General features: G+C 46.8%; 5 protein-coding genes across 5 annotated transcripts; 4 read left to right on the top strand and 1 right to left on the bottom strand.

Moving 5' to 3' along the window:
* Positions 1-74: 74 nt before the first annotated feature.
* GL218_04510 (Histone deacetylase complex subunit SAP18) lies at positions 75-860 on the top strand (the record flags this gene model as incomplete). The annotated part of the gene is made up of 2 exons (XM_033581123.1): positions 75-139; positions 218-860. 2 exons carry the CDS (start codon positions 75-77, stop codon positions 858-860), a joined length of 708 nt encoding a protein of 235 aa, XP_033435909.1.
* Positions 861-1,766: 906 nt separating this feature from the next.
* On the bottom strand, positions 1,767-2,283 carry GL218_04509 (putative nadh:ubiquinone oxidoreductase subunit protein; the record flags this gene model as incomplete). The annotated part of the gene is made up of 4 exons (XM_033581122.1): positions 1,767-1,820; positions 1,909-2,024; positions 2,149-2,184; positions 2,262-2,283. The coding sequence occupies 4 exons, from the start codon at positions 2,281-2,283 to the stop codon at positions 1,767-1,769; spliced, it is 228 nt and encodes a 75-aa protein (XP_033435414.1).
* An 838-nt stretch (positions 2,284-3,121) lies between these two features.
* GL218_04508 (Glutathione S-transferase 1) lies at positions 3,122-3,974 on the top strand (the record flags this gene model as incomplete). The annotated part of the gene is made up of 2 exons (XM_033581121.1): positions 3,122-3,159; positions 3,215-3,974. 2 exons carry the CDS (start codon positions 3,122-3,124, stop codon positions 3,972-3,974), a joined length of 798 nt encoding a protein of 265 aa, XP_033435415.1.
* Positions 3,975-7,355: 3,381 nt separating this feature from the next.
* On the top strand, positions 7,356-9,011 carry GL218_04507 (uncharacterized protein; the record flags this gene model as incomplete). Its single annotated transcript, XM_033581120.1, has 1 exon — positions 7,356-9,011. One exon carries the CDS (start codon positions 7,356-7,358, stop codon positions 9,009-9,011), a length of 1,656 nt encoding a protein of 551 aa, XP_033435408.1.
* Positions 9,012-15,346: 6,335 nt separating this feature from the next.
* Positions 15,347-16,882, top strand: GL218_04506 (uncharacterized protein; the record flags this gene model as incomplete). Its single annotated transcript, XM_033581119.1, has 2 exons — positions 15,347-15,618; positions 15,793-16,882. The coding sequence occupies 2 exons, from the start codon at positions 15,347-15,349 to the stop codon at positions 16,880-16,882; spliced, it is 1,362 nt and encodes a 453-aa protein (XP_033435409.1).
* Positions 16,883-18,275: the final 1,393 nt, after the last annotated feature.

The following is an 18,275-nucleotide window of genomic DNA, read 5'->3' as shown; positions in this document are numbered from 1 at the left end:
AGTCGCAACAACATGATTTAAGATTGAACATAGTGTTCCTGAGAAGGTACCACTTGGGGAAGTGATATCTCAACATGGATCGTCACGCAACACCGCCGTTTATGCTACGGCTCTTCTATCGAACCGGCGCATTTCACAGGTGAGTAAACCTTCATGGGGTTCCCTGCGACGCTCCAAGAATAAGGGGGGACCACCCGAGTGCTTATACACATCTTAGACCCGATGAGTTCAATACGTCGCAGCTCCCACCGCATATGCCAATATATACCTGGCCCGACTGCACCTTAACGGAGCTTACTTATATTATCGCTGCCTTGAAGCCATCTCTCGTCCCTGACCCGGCCATCGGCACCCGTTTCGCATTCCGCCTCATCTTTCCAGACACGCGAAACACCTCGGGTCCAACGTCGTCCAAGTACACTGTTAAAGATTTAGGTAGCGTGATAGTTGGTAATGGGGGGCGAGGATTGGACCCTGACGACCCTGAGGCTGAGAAGACGCTCGACTCCGAAGGAGATAAGACTCTAAAGGAGGCCAGGTTTGTCGTCGGTGATTTTATATCGTGCGCCATCCTCCCTCCCCTACCGGACGGTTCCGTTGCCCCTGTTTCTAGCGCAAGGGTCGGACGCAGTACCGGTGCCAGCGAGCCCAGGGCTTCTATAGGTCATGTCCCCAGTAGCTCCTTCGGCAGAAGAGAACAGGAGAACGGGACCGACCGCTCTGGTAGACTAAGGAATAGCGGGAGGGGATACGATGGGTTTGGAAGTCGTGGTAGCATACCGATGGGTGAATGGAGGAGGGGAGAACGCTTACCTGAGTCGCCCCCTGTAGGACGTGGCAGAGGGACAAGACGGGCATAGGACACGGTCCTGGTGGAGACAACAGTATTTTTTGGAAAGCGGACAAGATAAGATGAACAGCATATTTGGCGGTAACAGACAAAATATGGTAGAGATATCGTCCTATGCGGACTTATGACAAAGTTAGTTGTTCCGACTCCGCAATGTCTCACTCGTGTATTTACTGATTTCAATGCAAGCAGGTCATCCTGTCTTGGCTCTCACGACGGACGCAAATTGATACCCGAATGCTCCCGAGTGTTCAGCAAGCAAGTGATTGTGTATAGATACCCTTCAAAATTGTCTTACAACTTGTTTCCGCTTTCCGGTTTTTATGGTATGCATTTTCGGAGTTATAGATGGGGGGGACGGGCAATTAAGGGAGCATATTTAAAAAGTTTGGTTTGCGTTTGCTGTTTTATGTAACTAATAGTATATGTTAGTATCAATTGACTGGTTTTAGTTTTGAAGTTATCTCTTATTTAAGTGATATTCGCCATTGAGAAACTAACCGTTTGTCGTTTAGCTATACCAGTCGAAGGGATTAATTACCTTATATATGGAAACTATTATTTTCAATACCATCATAATCCAATAGAAGAGAAGGTGCGCTCTTATTAATGGTTAGAATATATTTTCGAGAGAAGCCTGAATGAAATATGTAGAAGAGAACGAGTAGCAGCCATATCAGGAGTTGTCGTTCACATATCATATCTGTCACAACCCAGAACTTCAATTGAAGAATATACCATACCGTTAGACACTAGAACCCTCTTTATATTCATTTTCAAGATCACTTTTAACATCATACACCTGAAAAGTAGAGGCACTGAGAAGTGTTCATTGGTCAAAGTCCTCGTTCAATTACGGTAGTTTCGCCTAGCCTTATATACAGTCATCCAAGCCTTTCCCACGCAAATTCTTCTCTTAGAACTCCTTAATCAAGTCACCCTTCCTCTTCGCTCGCAATTCGTACTTTCCCTACACATCGGAGCTATGTCAGCAATCGCCGTATCTACATAGGTATATATTTCCACAACAATTCCAGCTAGGTAGGTCGAATACTCACGTCGGTGGTGTATGCGACAACGGTGAAGATGGCCGGCACGACGATGGCGTACATGAAGGTGATGCGGGCGGTTCGCGGAGTCCATCGGAAGAACTTGTGGCGGTTCGTGGTCATGTCTGCGGATCATATCAGCTACGGTTTGTTTACCTCCTTGGCAGCGCAGCCTTGCGCGATTCCTCTATTTGTGCCATGATTCACGGCGAGGCCTTAGGAGGAGGGACGAGGAACGAGTGGACGTACTCCCTAGCTTCTGGATAGCCGGGTCCATGGACATGCCTGACATAAATGTTAGCTTCTTTGTTTATTGCCGCGATCGGAAATTCAATTGAGCTCTCGAAGTTATATGTACGTACGGTAGTGCTCTAGGCCAGCCATCTTGACAGAGGTAGGCAGTTGCCGTGCACTAGATAGATGGGTGTTTAGGTGGTTGTCTTCGAGAGGTCTATCTCAAGATTGATTGATAGTAGCATCAATTCGCTCTAGACGTCTCGGATGGTTTGAGGCTTGTAACGTGGGGTGCCTTTGATTTTCAGCCTTATTGTGGCGTATTAAAGCTTAAGCTTCCATCATGGAATTAGGTAATCAAAAAAGTTACCAAGACCCGCCCCATACAACTGACGTAGCTGTGTTACGAACCCGTACCCATGAAGAAATAGGTTTACACAAACCAATCTTCCATATTCACATGTTATGCCTGATATTCAGTTTATTCTTGATAACGACTAAGTACTGAGGGTTAGGCCTTCCCATGATGGCCTTGTGTAACTATAATACCTATTAATTCTAATCGTAGTGTTACTCACACTGCTTACTTCAGGTAATTACCTAACTAAGGACTTAGATAGTCTATGATGTACATAGCCCGCAATGCTCTTAGTGCAAAATAATTATACCTCGGCAACTTTTAGCCATGGTTCTGCAAATTCTCGAAGATAGAAAGAGATCCTCTTTCGTCGTATGATGAGTAATAAAGCTAGGATTTTACAGCTGCTAATTAAAACTAAATTCTAGTCTTGCTTGGTATTTGAATCCGGGCTCGACTTACATAGAACTCAGTCTAGTGTAGGTATAAAATCTAACAAGACCCAGACAGTGTCCCCATCTTTCCTATCCCAAACATACAAATAAGACCCAGAGCAACTTCTCTGTTTTATCATTATATAAATCATTTTTGATATTCGAATAACTTACAATCATCTACGTTTTGCCCACCATGGCCACTGAAGAACAGCCCAAGATTAAGCTTTACTGGTAAGTTCCTTCATTATTCCCATCGCATCGTGAGCTGTCTCTTACAGTTAAACAGGCTAGAGCAATCTCGCGCTCAAAACATCCTTTGGCTTCTTGAGGAGCTCAAGGTGCCTTATGAGCTTGAAACATTTCATCGAGTAAACATGTTCGCCCCTCCCGAGTTAAAGAAAATTCATCCGCTAGGAAAGTCGCCTGTGATCTCCATCACACCCGCAGGCTCGGAAGAGCCAACCGTTCTAGCTGAGAGCGGGTTCATCACTCAATACCTAAGCGAGCATTTTAGCCAAGGCACCACCATGATGCCTAAGCGCTGGAAGGACGGCCAGGACGGCAAAGTCGGCGGCGAGACTGAGCAATGGCTGCGGTGGCAGTATCTGCTCCATTACGTTGAGGGTTCGCTGATGCCGATGCTTATGATGGCGATGGTCTTGGGAGCGCTCAAGGGGTCCAATATCCCCTTCTTCATCCGTCCCATCACCTCCATGGTCGCCAACCAGATCCTCAGCCGCCTCGTCTTCCCGAACGCGAAGTCGCAGCTGGGATTCTTGGAACAGCAGCTGACGACTTCGGGAGGCGACTACTTATGTGGCCCGGAACTCACATCTGCGGATGTTCTTCTCAGCTTCGCGTTAATCGCAGCTAAGGATAAGTTTGAGACTTTTGGAACGTGGGAGAGCGGTGGCCCTAAGGCGTTGTTCCCTAAGGTGTTCGCGTACATCGATAGGCTTGAGGCACATCCCGGGTACGAGAAGTCGGTCCAGAAGGTCAAGGAGATTGATTCGAGCCTGGGTATCATGTTCACGCCCAAGATGTGAAATTGAAAAGTCCTGATTATGCGGTATCACTCATCTTCATGCGAGACTATTACGAATACTGAATACATGCGATCTGAATTACGCCAACGTACTAAATTGATGCGGGACGGGGACTGAAAACCCTGCTACAGCCACCGCGCCGCTTTAAGCATTGGTCTACCTTAGGCCCGGCCTGATTGGCGTCTTAAACTGAACACGGCATGGAAATAAAAAGCCGTTGATATGAGAGGTACTATCGAGTAGGAGCTTTTATATCAGATGTAGGCTTTATAGTTGGAAGGGTTGGTGATTATATACACGTATAATATATAAGTTGTGATGTATCGAGGATGAAACTAGACCAGCATATTCGATTCTATCAAACATGGCTATTAGCAAACTTCCTCTAAGGACCTCTTTAGAGGAACCTCGCCTTTTTACGGCTCCCCACTACTTGAAAACCTTTGTATTAGAGGTTACATGTAGAATATGTCGCTGTCATGAACCAGACTTTAATTATACAGAAACCCACTCTCGTGTGGATTACTAAAGCACTGTAAGCTTTATCTAGTACTGGTGTAGACCATCGACACCGAGACTTACTAACTCATTTATCATGAGCATCATCCATCTTTAGATTAGACGACGGGTTTGATATTTAGCGTGCTAAATTTTAACCTGGAGGTAGTTATAGTTATCGGGACACTCGATTAGTGCGATGTAGACAAGAGATTCGCCCTACTGAGAAGTGTTGTTAACAAGCCGAAACGATGGCGATAGTCTATCATTTATAGTACCTACATTAGCACACATAATAACTATAATATACGGAGATTTTATGAAGAGTTAAGTTGATATAGCTGTTATTTGTAGGCGTATGTTCAAAAGCTATATTTTCTCGGAGCTCTAGGATCGCATTATTAAGGTACTTATCAATGGCACTCAAGACATCTAAGTAACAATATTTCCCGAGACTACTAGAATATTGTATCCCAACCAGAAAGATATCGATAGGTTACGCGTCAAGTCAAAATATTTGCGAGCTATGTCGAATGAAGAGAGAAGAGTATACTGGTCTAAGAACTTGCCGATTTATACTCGATCGCCTTCTCTCAGATTCGCGAGCTTAGCGGAACGAGTTATAAATACCTTACTACATACGGCAGGAGATGGGTTTAAACGCCGTTAGTCGGGAATGGCCTAAACTTATATCTGAACAAGAGTGGTCGATGCATTCATTACCAGAGGCGTGTAAGGTGGGTGGACATAACTAGGTATGTAACTAAGTCTAAACAAAAGCACTTGGGCGCCCCACGCCTATGTCAAACAGGTGATAACTAACAATTTAAAAGATGGATTTCGGATTTCGTCAGCGGCACCGAACAGCCAATAACTATTCAACCAAGAGCGCCGATCCGGTTCCCGGCGGCTGTGTCCGGGGCTCAACCGTCTGTCTCTCCACAATAATAATAAGATCTGTGCATATCAAAATGTACAGTTGCATTGCATCGCATCCCTCTCAACAACATCAAAGCCAGCCTTTCATAAGCTTACTCACCGCCCCCAATCAGATAATATCGTACCTTGATTATCTCTCATTAATAGATGCCTATTGAAACCTCATGCTGAACCCGCAGCTAACCGTCGATTCCTTCGATGGATTGCAGTGCAACTACGCCCGGTTAGCGGGGGGCTGAAATTAAATAGAGGAGAGGGGCCAATTTGGGCGGAAACAATGTCTACGATGGGAAATTACGTGCAAATAGGTACGTGTCATAGAGGAGTTCATGCCTGTAGTACGTGGCTACGTTGTGCTACTAGGCTAACCTACTTATTACATTAGGTAGACTATGTATAATAGAATGTATAATAGAAGACAGGTAAGATGTATGTAGATGCTTTCCGCTAAGGTCCATTGATGTTAGTGCAAAGTTAACATATATAGTGCAGATACTTAAGTATTAATATCCAAGTTCATTGGATCCGTCACTTTTGATCCCCAGATTTTAAAATCATTTTTTAGTTCGCTACATATAAATGTACCGTGGAAGCCGCTCCATTCAAGCCCATTGTGCTTGTGCTGCCCGACCTTAAATGAATTTTAAGGTATTGTCCTTTCCGATTCCAACAAAGGCTCTAAAGCCCGACAAACATCAAGTACTAAAGTTCCGAGGTATATTTAAACCTTCCAATAGCGCTATTACATCACATATGACAGCCCGCTTTGCCCCCGTCTAGTGTGGATTGTTCTCCGTTGCTGGCTCCCGAGTCACAAGCTCGACTACTTAAAATAATTCATTTTCGTTTGGGAGTAATAAATAATTACCTCTCCGGTACTTCCGGAAATGCGACATTACTTGTCCTGTGGATTATAACTGCTTCTCAAATGCACTCCCGACAGGTGGATAAAGATAATTCAATTATACTTCTCATGAAGCCCAACCATCCATGATACCTAGGTAAATATTAGGTATTTAATCAAGCAGTATGGCGAGCACACCTGAACGCCAGCCGAGGGCCTCGCTCCTCCAGGGTATACTAGAGCCACCTAGCTTAATAATTTCCGACGGAGAGGTATCACCGTCGTCTGACGGTGCAGTAGATGAGGAGTCGTTGTATATCGGCCAAGACGATGCTCAATCTATCATACAGCCGGCTTTAAGTCCCGCAGCTACAAGGCTCACCCTACCGAAGACTCCTGCAGCAGAGAAGGTGGCAGCCTTGGAGCAGGCGCCAGGTAGAGGTCTGTTTAGTGTTATCGAGGGACCGATCACTTCAGAGCCGGATAGTCTGCATCCATTAGCAATGGGTTCAACTAGGACGGCTTACCAAACGACCGGTACGAGGGCGCAGACGCGCCAAAGCAGAGGTCTTTCCCTAGGTCAACTTCCTTCGAGTCATTCACCCACGTACAGATTTCCTTCGCCATGGCAGTCGGGGCCAAAGCAGATGGTTGTGCAGAATGAGCCCAGTTCGAGACCAGCCCTATCTGCCGTATTTGGTCAGAATAATGGCCATCGCCGTTCTTCTTCCGGGGGAGCAGATGCGCTAAAGAGGATACGGGAGGCTCTGCCGTCTATGCCGTCTATGCCATCCATGTCTATGCCATCGATTTCTCTGCCGTCATTCTTTTCGGGACCATCTTCAACGAAGAGCGTAGGGCTAGATGCAAAGAAGAATATTACTTCCAATGACAGTGCACCAAGGGCAGGGCGGCTCATATTCACAGAAACGCCTGCCCTATCCTCTAGAAACATAGCCCCGCCGGAAAACAGGCAATCGCTTATGGCTCTACCCATCCGTAATGCTGAAGGCTCTACATCGTCTCGACCGCCAACCCGGCCACGGACAATGCGGCGGTCAACTTCTGATGAATCCATACTCTACCATTCACTATCTAGGATGTCGTCTTTCGGTGACGACGATAGATGGAATGATATTAGAGAGCAGAAAAACAGCAGGCTCAAAGCTATTACGGATAGCTTGGATGTACCCACGTTCAAACTACCTCAGTTTCCAAGTATCATTCCAGCTCCGCTCAAGAGAAATTCAACACTGGGGTTCAATCAGTCAGACTCGTCTTTATCAGGTACCCCACGTACCTCTACATTCTTCGATATTGGCCCATCAAACAACAGCGATACAAATCTGTCGGATCTGGATCGTGCTTTGGAGTTATTAACCGGCGACATTGTCATCATGGGCGGATACCGTGGGTCTATCTTAAGGTCTACCAAAACTAACCGCCAGGTCTGGGTACCCGTAAAGGTTGGGCTTAACATTCGAAAAGTTAATTTGGAAGTTGGTCTGGATCCCGAGGACGAGGAAAGAATGGAAGACACGATATACGCCTCCGGTATGCTTAAAAACATAGGACCGGTTGATATCTCGAAGCGTTTATTCAAGAGATTGAGAGAATGCGAAAATGCTAGGTCGGGAAAACTGAGGGTGTGGGATTATGGCTGGGATTGGCGTTTAAGTCCCCATCTACTCTCGCGCAAATTGATCGCCTTTCTCGAACAGCTGCCCTCAAATCAGGGCTCTGGCCTCTCCGAAGGCAAAGGGGCACTGGTCATTGCACACAGCCTTGGAGGGCTTATTACTCGCCACGCCGTAAATCAACGACCTGATCTATTCTCAGGAGTAATTTACGCAGGGACCCCGCAACGATGTATAAACATATTAGGACCGATCCGCAATGGCGACGCTGTGCTCTTTAACGAGAAGGTCTTGACGGCGCAAGTTAACTTTTCGTTAAGGACGAGTTTTGTTTTCCTACCGGAAGACGGCTTCTGCTTCATAAATAAGTATACCGGCGAACAGTATCCTGTTGATTTCTACGACCCCCAGCAATGGATAAAATACAGCCTGAGTCCGTGTATAGAGCCGTCTTTACCCTCCTATAAGTCTCGTTCCGGCGCGCTCAGCTCCCTGAGAGAGCTCTCTGAGAGATTACCGACCCCATTAAGGAGCCGGGGAAATAGTGCGGCTAGCGAATCCCGGTCGCCAACGCGCAATCTAGTGGCCGATGCGGTACGGAAAGTCGAGGTATCTAACGACAGGACCCTAGCACCACAAATGGGAACGCTGCATGGAGATTCGAGCACAGCTTATCAACAACAGCAGAAAAACATTGACCACGACGCCGGAACACGCAGCCGCAACCTCGCGTACCTAACCCGGACGCTTGCCGAGATCAAGCGATTCCGGGTTGAGACCCAGCACCGGCCGGAGCACACGCAAGCCAACGCGTACCCACCGTTGGCAGTTATCTACGGCAAGGAAGTACCAACTGTGTGGGCGGCGAGCGTTACGTCACGTGAAGCAATTGCGTGCGCGGATGCGTACGACGACTTAGTTTTCCGCAGCGGTGACGGCGTCGTGCTTGCCCGCGAGGCCATGCTCCCTGAGGGGTATGAGCTCGTACGTGGCGGCCAAGTTAGTACTGACAGAGGGCATATTACCATGTTGGGCGATATGGATGCCGTCGGAAAGGCTTTGCTAGCAGTGATAAGGGGCCGCCGGAAGGGCATCGGGCTCGAGGGGCCTAGAACTTAACCTTTTCGCAACTGTGCAATTAGGGTTTTATGATAGAATAACTAAGTATAAACCGGGGTTCATTAGAACGGTTTAGATTGCTGAGAAAGAAAGACATACGGGCAACCGAAAAAGAATAATAAGAAAGGCATCACGGGCGCATTGGATAGGTCCTCATTAGCGATAGGTCCTTTTTTAGTTTCTTCCCCCCTACGGGTTGGGGTTCTATGATATTGATATTGGCTTAACTTTGAATGGGGTCTGTAGCATTTGCATAGCATTATACTGTAGCATCGTCAGTAACAACTCTGTTTTGGCTTACCTTCTTCTACGGTATGGTGAGCTTTGACTTAGAGAGTTGGACTGGGGTAGATTATGTGTAACTGCCTTCTTTCCTATCTCTACCTATCTGCTTGTCTTGGTTATACATGAGGAAAACTCGTACAGATATATTACTCCTGCTCACGAACTCGCATTTCCCACGATATGGGGGTGTTACAGTGCTACGTGATCTGGCATCGGGTGAGCACCGACTTGTATTTATTTATTTATTCATCTATAGTTATATAACTCATCATTTACTTTCATATACTACCCGCGTTATAAAGAGGTATATTTCGGGTGACTGCTTCTCGAGCGACAAGGTATAACTCCGCAGGCGCTCGAAACCTGGTAGGTATCCAAGCTGTCATGTATTTATCCGTCTAACCTAGGTTCCCTACATACCTCCATACATACCACACTTACCGTCGGGTACTAGTCCGTTAGAACGGGAAGGGATCTCTGTTTTCTGCCCACGTCGCACGGGCTCGTATCCGTCGACGCTTCCCGGGTCCCTGGTGCCGAGCATGAACGAATTGGCTCGGCGGGCAGCTGCGTCTGCATCTGCGGTCGTTGAGGTACGAGGTACCACGTGGAGATATAGCTAAGACATATATTTGGCTATTGGTATTCTTTATCAATAGCGTAAGTATTGCTGAAGACGAGGTGATACTCGGAGATGATGTTTGTGGAACGCTGGTTGGTAGGAAAAGGGGGTGTGCTCCTATTCATGTGCGCCCGGGTGTTCAAAACGCGTTGTTGGATTTGAGGCCAGATAAATCCGAGTCTTGGATATACATAGAGCATACATAGTAAACGGACATATAGCATTGAAGTGTCTTCTCTCGTTTGCCGTACTTAGTAAGCTTGAGTCAGAGGTAATCCGTGGTCCTTCCCGACATCAACACCATCTATCCGCTGCGGCATAAATAAACATATTACACAGCAGCCTCGTGGCGCTGCCGTGGTTTCACATCAACCCTCCCTCCCACTTCTCCCGCCATGACATCAATTAGGATTTACGTTCCGTTTCAGCCTTCGGCACTGGGGACCTGGAGATGCGAGGAGAAAACATTTTAGACTTTAGACTTTCGCCGCAGAGGACTGTTGTGTACGGATTTGGGGACCGTTAAGGAGGAGGAGGATAAAAACGTCACACACACCTACCTACACCCCTCGGAGATTTCACGTATACTATGTACATGTATATACCTATGCACAGTAGATGACGGGTATATGCTCGCCTCGTCCACGGCTCCTTCAGCTGAGGGGGATCCGCTACTCTTGTCTTTCTAGAAGAGCAGTGCGGAAAGGAGCGCAAGTGGACCCGTCCGATATTCGTCAATACATACCTGTCCATTAATTTAATTTAACCGACGAGCATCATCCTGTGGTAAGTGTCGTGGCTGTGTGGATTGAGGGGGTTTGTAGCGCCTATTTGCGCCTCAAAACGCTGTTAGAGAACTCGTAGGCGTAGTGCTACTTGAGACGTGGATTTATCTTCCTTTGTTGCTCATGACGACACCTATTCTCGTGATAATGGCAATGGATATTTCTTGACATGTCAACACGAGGTCTGCGGCAGGTTTATATAAATGGAAGATATATGCTAGATATAGGGTAGGTATAGTATGTACCTATATATGTAATATTTATTTTGAGGTCACCCATTGCCGCGCGGCAAATTGCATTGGACCTATACCCGATAGAGTAGACTGCCGACGGCGTTATGTTGCTTAAAATACCTATACGATGCTGATTGATATAGTATTATAGTATAGTACTGACAACGTACGGTATGGGCATTTCCATGTATTTCGAAGAAATGCGGGATGCTCTACCGCCCCCACGAATATCACCACACACACGTGTGAAGCTCAGCGATGTCGCGAAAATTTTACCAACGCGTCTTGATGAGGAAAGGAATGCGTGGTGTATGATATAGTATGTATGAAGGGGGTGTACTGTACATCATACATGATATACCACCACATACATATGTAGGTTGCTACCTGGTGCCAATAACATCTAAGTGATAAGATCTCACCTCTCGAATCGACAAGAATCTGAGACAACGGCTTTCGTAATGTAGCTTCGACGGAACGAAGGAGGATGAATAATATGAAATTCATAAGCATTGTATTGGACACGAGCCAAGGGTTTTGCGTTTCAACTTTTTAAGGCGCTTACACGCCTGAAAGTTATGTTGTGCGCACCGCCCAGCGCCCATCGGCAATTCATTCCTTTTCATAAATTCCACACAGTTTATGTAAGAGTTTACTCTTCTCATTATTTCCATCATGGTTATCATTTAGTTACATAGTGTTATCTATGTAGATGACAACCATAATAGGTGCCTAGGTTTGGATTGTGCTTACGATGACGATGATGTTGCTGATCGGATTGACAAAACTCGCGAACGGGGAACTGCTCATAGACAGGGGACTTTCCGCCTTATTGCATCGCACTGGATACCTAATAAATCACGATTCACAAACCGATCAGCAGGGGATTTCAGACAAACCCCTCCACCCCTCATACGTGTACGGGGATCTGCTATGTACATATATTCTGTACGCCTGTCAATACGAGAGCTCTTCTGCATCGATACCCATGATGGCGATCCCCTATATTAGAACGACTTAAGTGATTATAAAAAAAAAATTATAAAAAAAAGGTTAGTTGATAGTGTATGTTCACGGGCCACCACCGTAGGGATTTGACGTGCCGAGGACACGGCACCCCAGGCCGCAATCCCGCAGTCTATTCCCTTAACTGTTCCTCTGCGTCAGAGACTAGACTGAAACATACGGAAATTTTTAGAGGCATAACAGATCTGGATATTATTACCGCTAAGGGCAGCTTACTTGCATGCATCTCGATACATACCTACTTAGGTAGATAGGTGGTATACTTGACACGACTAAAGGTTACGGTGAATGAAAAGTATTAATGAGGGAGGTTACTCTTTCTGGAATTTGCACATTTAAGGGAAGCTGATGAGACGGAATGTATTATACATACAGGTATACTGTACTTTACATATGCAGGTGGTAACGCTAAGGCAGGAGAAAGAGTTTCCAACGGGACGGTGTCCTGTTCGGGTCAAGTAAAAGTAGAGGCAATCTTCGTCCGATCTACTGGGCAGTTGAGCAAGAAAACCGAATAAGTTTGCGGCCGATGTAATCCTTGTCTGAACCAAAAAGGCATAACGTCCAACCAACATCAAGGACCCATGTCTAGAGTAGCTTCACCTGAATTCACCTGAAAATCGACGTTGCGCTCGTGTGCAACGGGGTGGACCATGCGGTAACAAATGGTAATTGACAGATAGAGGTACATAGTAAATGGATGGGATGGGAGGGAATCAGTAGACGTATGAGGTAGTCACATCCTGATAATCCGTGATCAGCCAACCCTTTTCTACTTGTCTGTATACTTCGGCGACCTGTGCCACGCCATTGGACGAATGATAAAACCGAACCGTTCGAGCCGAAGGTCGATCTAGCATCTGACATTTCGATAGTCTATACCTAGTGTATAAGTCTTTGTTGTAGATCACTAACATATTCGTTCTTATTTTCTGTTCTGTTCTGACAGCCCGCTTATCGTAAGTTGATGAAAATGACAAAAGTGTTGGAAAATACCAGTTCCAAAATACCAGTTCCCGAATTTGATCAATCTCATGGTATCCAATCATAACCGAGACCGGATTAAGCGGGTTGCTAAGCATCAATGTAAAACAGTCTACGGAGGCAGAGCGACGGGGGCTCCATTCCTTGGCTCAACCCACACGCCACCAAAACCTGCCTGACAAGAAGACAAGTCCGTCCAGAACGGAAACAAGTCCCACAGAGCTGCTGCTTTCTTCACCGTTTACGAGGTATGAGTATCCACAAGCCGTCTGAATTGAGCTCTTCTGGCAAATATTGATTGACTGACGTGTGGCGAGTTCGTGTGGGTTAGGGAAAGAAAATTGAATCGTTCTAACTTTGGTTATGTTTCACCATATGCGTCGAATTAGCCATAAATGTACCTAACCTATGTACCTACATTTGTGTGCACTGTTTCTAGCCTTACTTAGCTTGTATCTACATGTAAGTAGACAAGCAGGTATGTATTCGTGATAGTTACTAATATAGGAAATAAAGGGAAATAAATAAAGAAATAAAAATTAAGATGAAAAAGGAAAAGGGAAAAAGATGACATACATAGAACTCTATATCAGCCTAGAAATAACTATGCAAACCCCAAGTGAAGTGTCACCGGCCGTGCTTCAACGATCAAATCGGGAACCAATTGCACATCTTCGCTTCTCTAAATTTTTTTTTCTTCTTCACGACAGGGATTCAAAGTCCCAGGTTTGCCAGGCATGTCAGGCAAACCCAGGCTCCCCCAGGTCCATCTTCGTCGAATCCACACTTCTCTCACACATAACTGTGTCATTCCTAACATATTCCGCCTCCCCTTTCATAAGTCGCCATTCCGGGGGGGATTTTTTTGAATCTCTAGTGCCTTACCTGGCACACTAGCGTCAAGGCCGCGTCTGGGCCTGTGCTGTACCTAGCTGTACTTTAACTGTACCTGTAGCGCAGCTAAAGCACGCTAATGACTCAGTGTACCTAATAGAGCAAGTACATTTGTTTTGTACATGTTTTGTACAGTACGGTAGGAAGCAGTGTTCGTCCCTGAAGGAAACCGCTAATAACATGGGAGGTCGGCCCATCAGTCTGCCCCTCTTTCCGCCTCGAGAACCTTTCTTACCTTTTCCTCCCTTCGACTTAACCTTATCAACCTTATACCTTAATCCCATACCTTCCGCACTCGTCTTTCGTCGAGTCTCTTTCGCTACATCTTTCCTCGTTGTAGTGCCTTTTTTCTCTATCTCTCTTTCTTCTTTATTTTCTCTTGGGGGAAGAAAAGTTCGCTGCAACCGTATATACATCAATCCCTATCTAATCGAGTTTCGTACTGTTTTGTTCGATTTTCCGATTCTCCAATTCCAGCCACATTTTGGTATCTGTCCCTACCATAGTAATACGCCGATTCATCGACCGGCAGACATCCCTCTACGAGCGACTCGTCCACTTGTGTGACGAGCCCAACGTAAAGCGCAACACAATTTTAAGCGTCGCCTACATCTCTTATCCGGTGTGGTAGTATCGAGAAGGTGGATAGGCGAGTTAGCATTCATTTAAACTTATACCAACCTTGAAAAGAAAAGCGCATATCCAGTCGAGAGACAATTCGTAGAGCAGCAAGTCCGAAGAGAGACAAAGGAGGGGAGACCGCATATCGGATCCGATCTTCAGGGGGCATCCCTCGAACCGATAATCGAACTTCGATCACATCCGAATACCTAGCTCACCGGATCTTATCCCGTCCCGCGGACTTTACTCCAGCCGGTTGCATTCTCGAACTTCGGTATCAAACTAGAGTTGATCCGTCCGGCTCAAGGCCCGAAATATTCCAGTGCGATACAAAACTGATTGCTTACTCGGAGCTGACGTGCTGCCTACTTGCCCTCCGTATCATTCGTGATTGGCAAGCTAAGGCAGTTCATCAGAGGAATTAATAGGTTGAATCGATCGAGCGACCCGATCATTGGCGCGTTTAGACACGTACCAATACGGAGTCGGGCAGATTGAATAGAAGGACCAGATAATCATTGGCTGCAACCATTTGCACAATAATCGGGGCCCAACATCAATATTTCTGCAACTTAAGCCTGCAAAGTTAAGCGCAGGCGTGAAGGGGGGCTCAAAGTGCGCCTCATCCCTTCATCAATCAATTTCGCTGACATCTGGAGCGTCTTGTCTGTACCATCGTTGCAACGCTTTCAAGACTTTCCGCCCATTTCCCTTCCTTGCTGCCAACTCCCGCGTGGCGCATCAGCCATTTCAGCCGGGAATAAAAATAGGAGAGGATCAGCAACAGCATCCAAAGCAAGAAAAAAAAAAACTCAATTTCGAGCTAACATCATCGTACCTGGAATTACCATATCAAGAAAAAAAGCTTAAAGCCATTTGTACACCATGAGCGCGGCGATTGCTATGGCCCCTTCCCCGGCTCCCCATGATAGACCGGCTTATGCTGAATTGGCGCCTGCCACCAGCGCTGCAGGTACTTCCTCGACTCTGACTGGAATTGCCGCAGCGCCGGCTTCACCTTCCGTCCCACGTACTTCGGCTGTAGTTTCGGGCATTCCGAACACTAATGCTCATGCTTCTGCGACGCAACGTCCTACTAGCCGAAGTCCCCCTAGAGCCGCTGCCCAGACCGCGGTAAAGTCTTCTCCCCCGAGCGCGTAAGTAACTTAAATTTTTTTTTAGTTTCTTTTTTTTTCGCCCTTCTCCCTTTTTGGCCTCCACAGATCCTTCAATCCGTCATGAAAATACCCAACCCTCTAGAAAAAGAGAACCATTCCTCCGTTATCATATTTTCGGAATAATCCTTTCGCTAACCCTCGCCTCCGCTGTAGTACACGAAATGTGTCGAGCGCTGCTGGACCTAAAATCTTTGTAAAGAAAGAGCCAGGATCTCCCGATATACCAGCCGGTCGTCATCGCCCAAGAAGGCTGGATCTCTCCAAGAGTCTCACCGGGTCGGGCGCCGCTACGGCACGTCCGGCGCTAGGAAGGGAAGGACTCGGTATCCAAGAAGTGGGTATCGCATGCCTATCACCTGGCTTCATCACTCAAGATCCTGTAATGAAAGAACACCTACAACAGAGCATGAATGTTAGAGAACAACAACGCCGTATTATCGAAGCTAGACTACAACAGCAATCAGCAAAGGGGGACGGTCCCGATAATGGCAAGGAGAAGGATCCTATTAGCCAATTCGCCGCGAAGACCCCAGGGATGTCTCGAAGAAATAAAGCCCCTCCGGGGTTAAGTATTGTAGCACCATCACATGAGCAGTTCGCCCACGAGCGAGTGATCCAATCTGCGCCATTGGGTCAGACTTTTACCGGGCGCCATAACCCGCAACCTTTAACGAGGCATCTCGCTAATCAGCCTTCGAATCTGTCCAGCACGTCTCACATTCACCACGTACCTGCGAACCAAACGACGAATCGGTTGCCTCCAATCTCCGATGTATTCGGTGGCCAAGGGCTTCCCTCACACGCAGAATCAAGTGCGCGAGCTTTCTACCCTGGTTCGAGCCACGGACCATTAGCATCGCCCGGCCACCCGCCGCCAGGTCCTTCGCAACCTCCCATGTCAGGTCGGGGTCGAGAATACAAGTCGGCCGAGGAAGTACAGCATGAACTAGCTGGCGGGCGGCCAGAGCTGCTACCTAAGCTTGTTCACTATACCGGACATCAACCTCCGACACCTCCATCACCTAGAAATGGACTTAACCCCTTAGATACGGGTCGAAGTACAAGCAGGCGAAGAACCCGCGCCGAATACGAAGAAGGCAGTAGCCCTCCGCTCGGCCACGGGCCTCCACCTACTCGGAGAGGCCCCTTTGGAGCCGGCCGGGACAGCCCCGAGACCCAGCGACAGAAGCGCGAGGAGTTTTTGAAGCTGTGCGAGAGAGCCTGGGATTTATTTCACTCGTGAATCTCCCGCCGATGGTCCTACCGGGGCGGATCGAATTGACATTTGCAACTTCATGACTTTAATGCCATGGTACGAAGTACATACGGCCCTGTTTCCGTGTATACATTCTCCAATATGAATTTTTAGTAAGGGCAATGTGCATTTGTTGACGGGCCATGTCGAATTTGGACGGACTATACCCGCTACTATGTTACGCATATGATCCTATATTCCTATCGTTGGCCCATCATTTAAGGGATACGGGGTACGGATCGGGGGATATAATGTCTTAGTACTAAGTACGTCGTTCTGAGACGACGTCAGCGGATACGGAAGCCGCGGGTGATCATACTTGGGCTGCCAGATACTAGAATCTGGAGCACGACTGTACTGGGGTCCCTTATCTGGAGATCTTGATATCTAGCACTGATGGTAGTTCGGAGGGAAAAGATGATTACAAAGTGTTTTCTTTTGTTGCTTTCTGGGAGTTGCCATCTTTCATCTCAAACATTTTTCTTGATATGGCGGGGGAAATGAGGGTATGATTCGTGGGACATCTGCTAAAGGTGGAATATAGCAGGGACTACGGGATAAGAGGCAGGCCGAGGGAGGGAGGGAAGGACGTGTATTTATTTAACCCGTGGAGGCTACGGTCAAGGGAACTGGTACACTGGTACAACGTCTAGAAGCTAGACGTATATGAGGAAGAAGCCCAGAACTAATAGGTTCCGGTCAATACATAATATGGCTCTTTCCAACGGTTGGGGGGTGAAATAGATTTTTAAATCTACGTCTTCTAAACTCTTCCACGTAGTCGATATAGCCGTGCGCTGCGAAACCGTAGGTCCTACCGTTATATAGCAGTTGTATCCCAGCAAATCATGTCAGTCCCTATCGTAGTATACAAGAGCTAACTGGGATAGGTTGGTAATTACGTTCGTCCGTCTTGTTTAGTTTAAACGAAGTGTTTCTCATCGACTTATTCTAAACTCTATCTATGCGCACGTGGGAGATATAGATATTATCGAGAGGAGCTTATAGGGTAAAAACGAAGCACGTTGTCCCAGATCCGATCACCAACGTCACACTACCCCCCTTTTTGTTAGTATGTTTTGGCTAACAGTAAACTTCGAAATATACCAGGTATACAGGTCTCAACCCAACTTACAATTTCCGAGCGATTCTGCTCTGAGGTTGGCTAGAGCTCGAGGCTGCTGATGGATTATGGCGTCTTTGTTTATCACGATGCCGTTGAGGTCGGCTTCGAGGTCGTTTCATAGCCCCCGGTGTCTTCTTTGAGAGCCCCCCGCGCGAAGTAACGCCTGCTCGATGTTTTATCTTCGAATCATTCCCGGTGTATATTTCACCACAATGATATTGATACGTACCTAGCCTAGGTAGTATGTAATAAATA

The sequence above is a fragment of the Daldinia childiae genome, assembly GCF_008694065.1.
Source record: "Daldinia childiae strain JS-1345 chromosome Unknown Scaffold4, whole genome shotgun sequence".
Lineage (NCBI taxonomy): Eukaryota > Fungi > Ascomycota > Sordariomycetes > Xylariales > Hypoxylaceae > Daldinia > Daldinia childiae.
The sequence above is the reverse complement of the archived record's forward strand: the minus strand, read 5'-3'. Positions and strand labels throughout refer to the sequence as shown.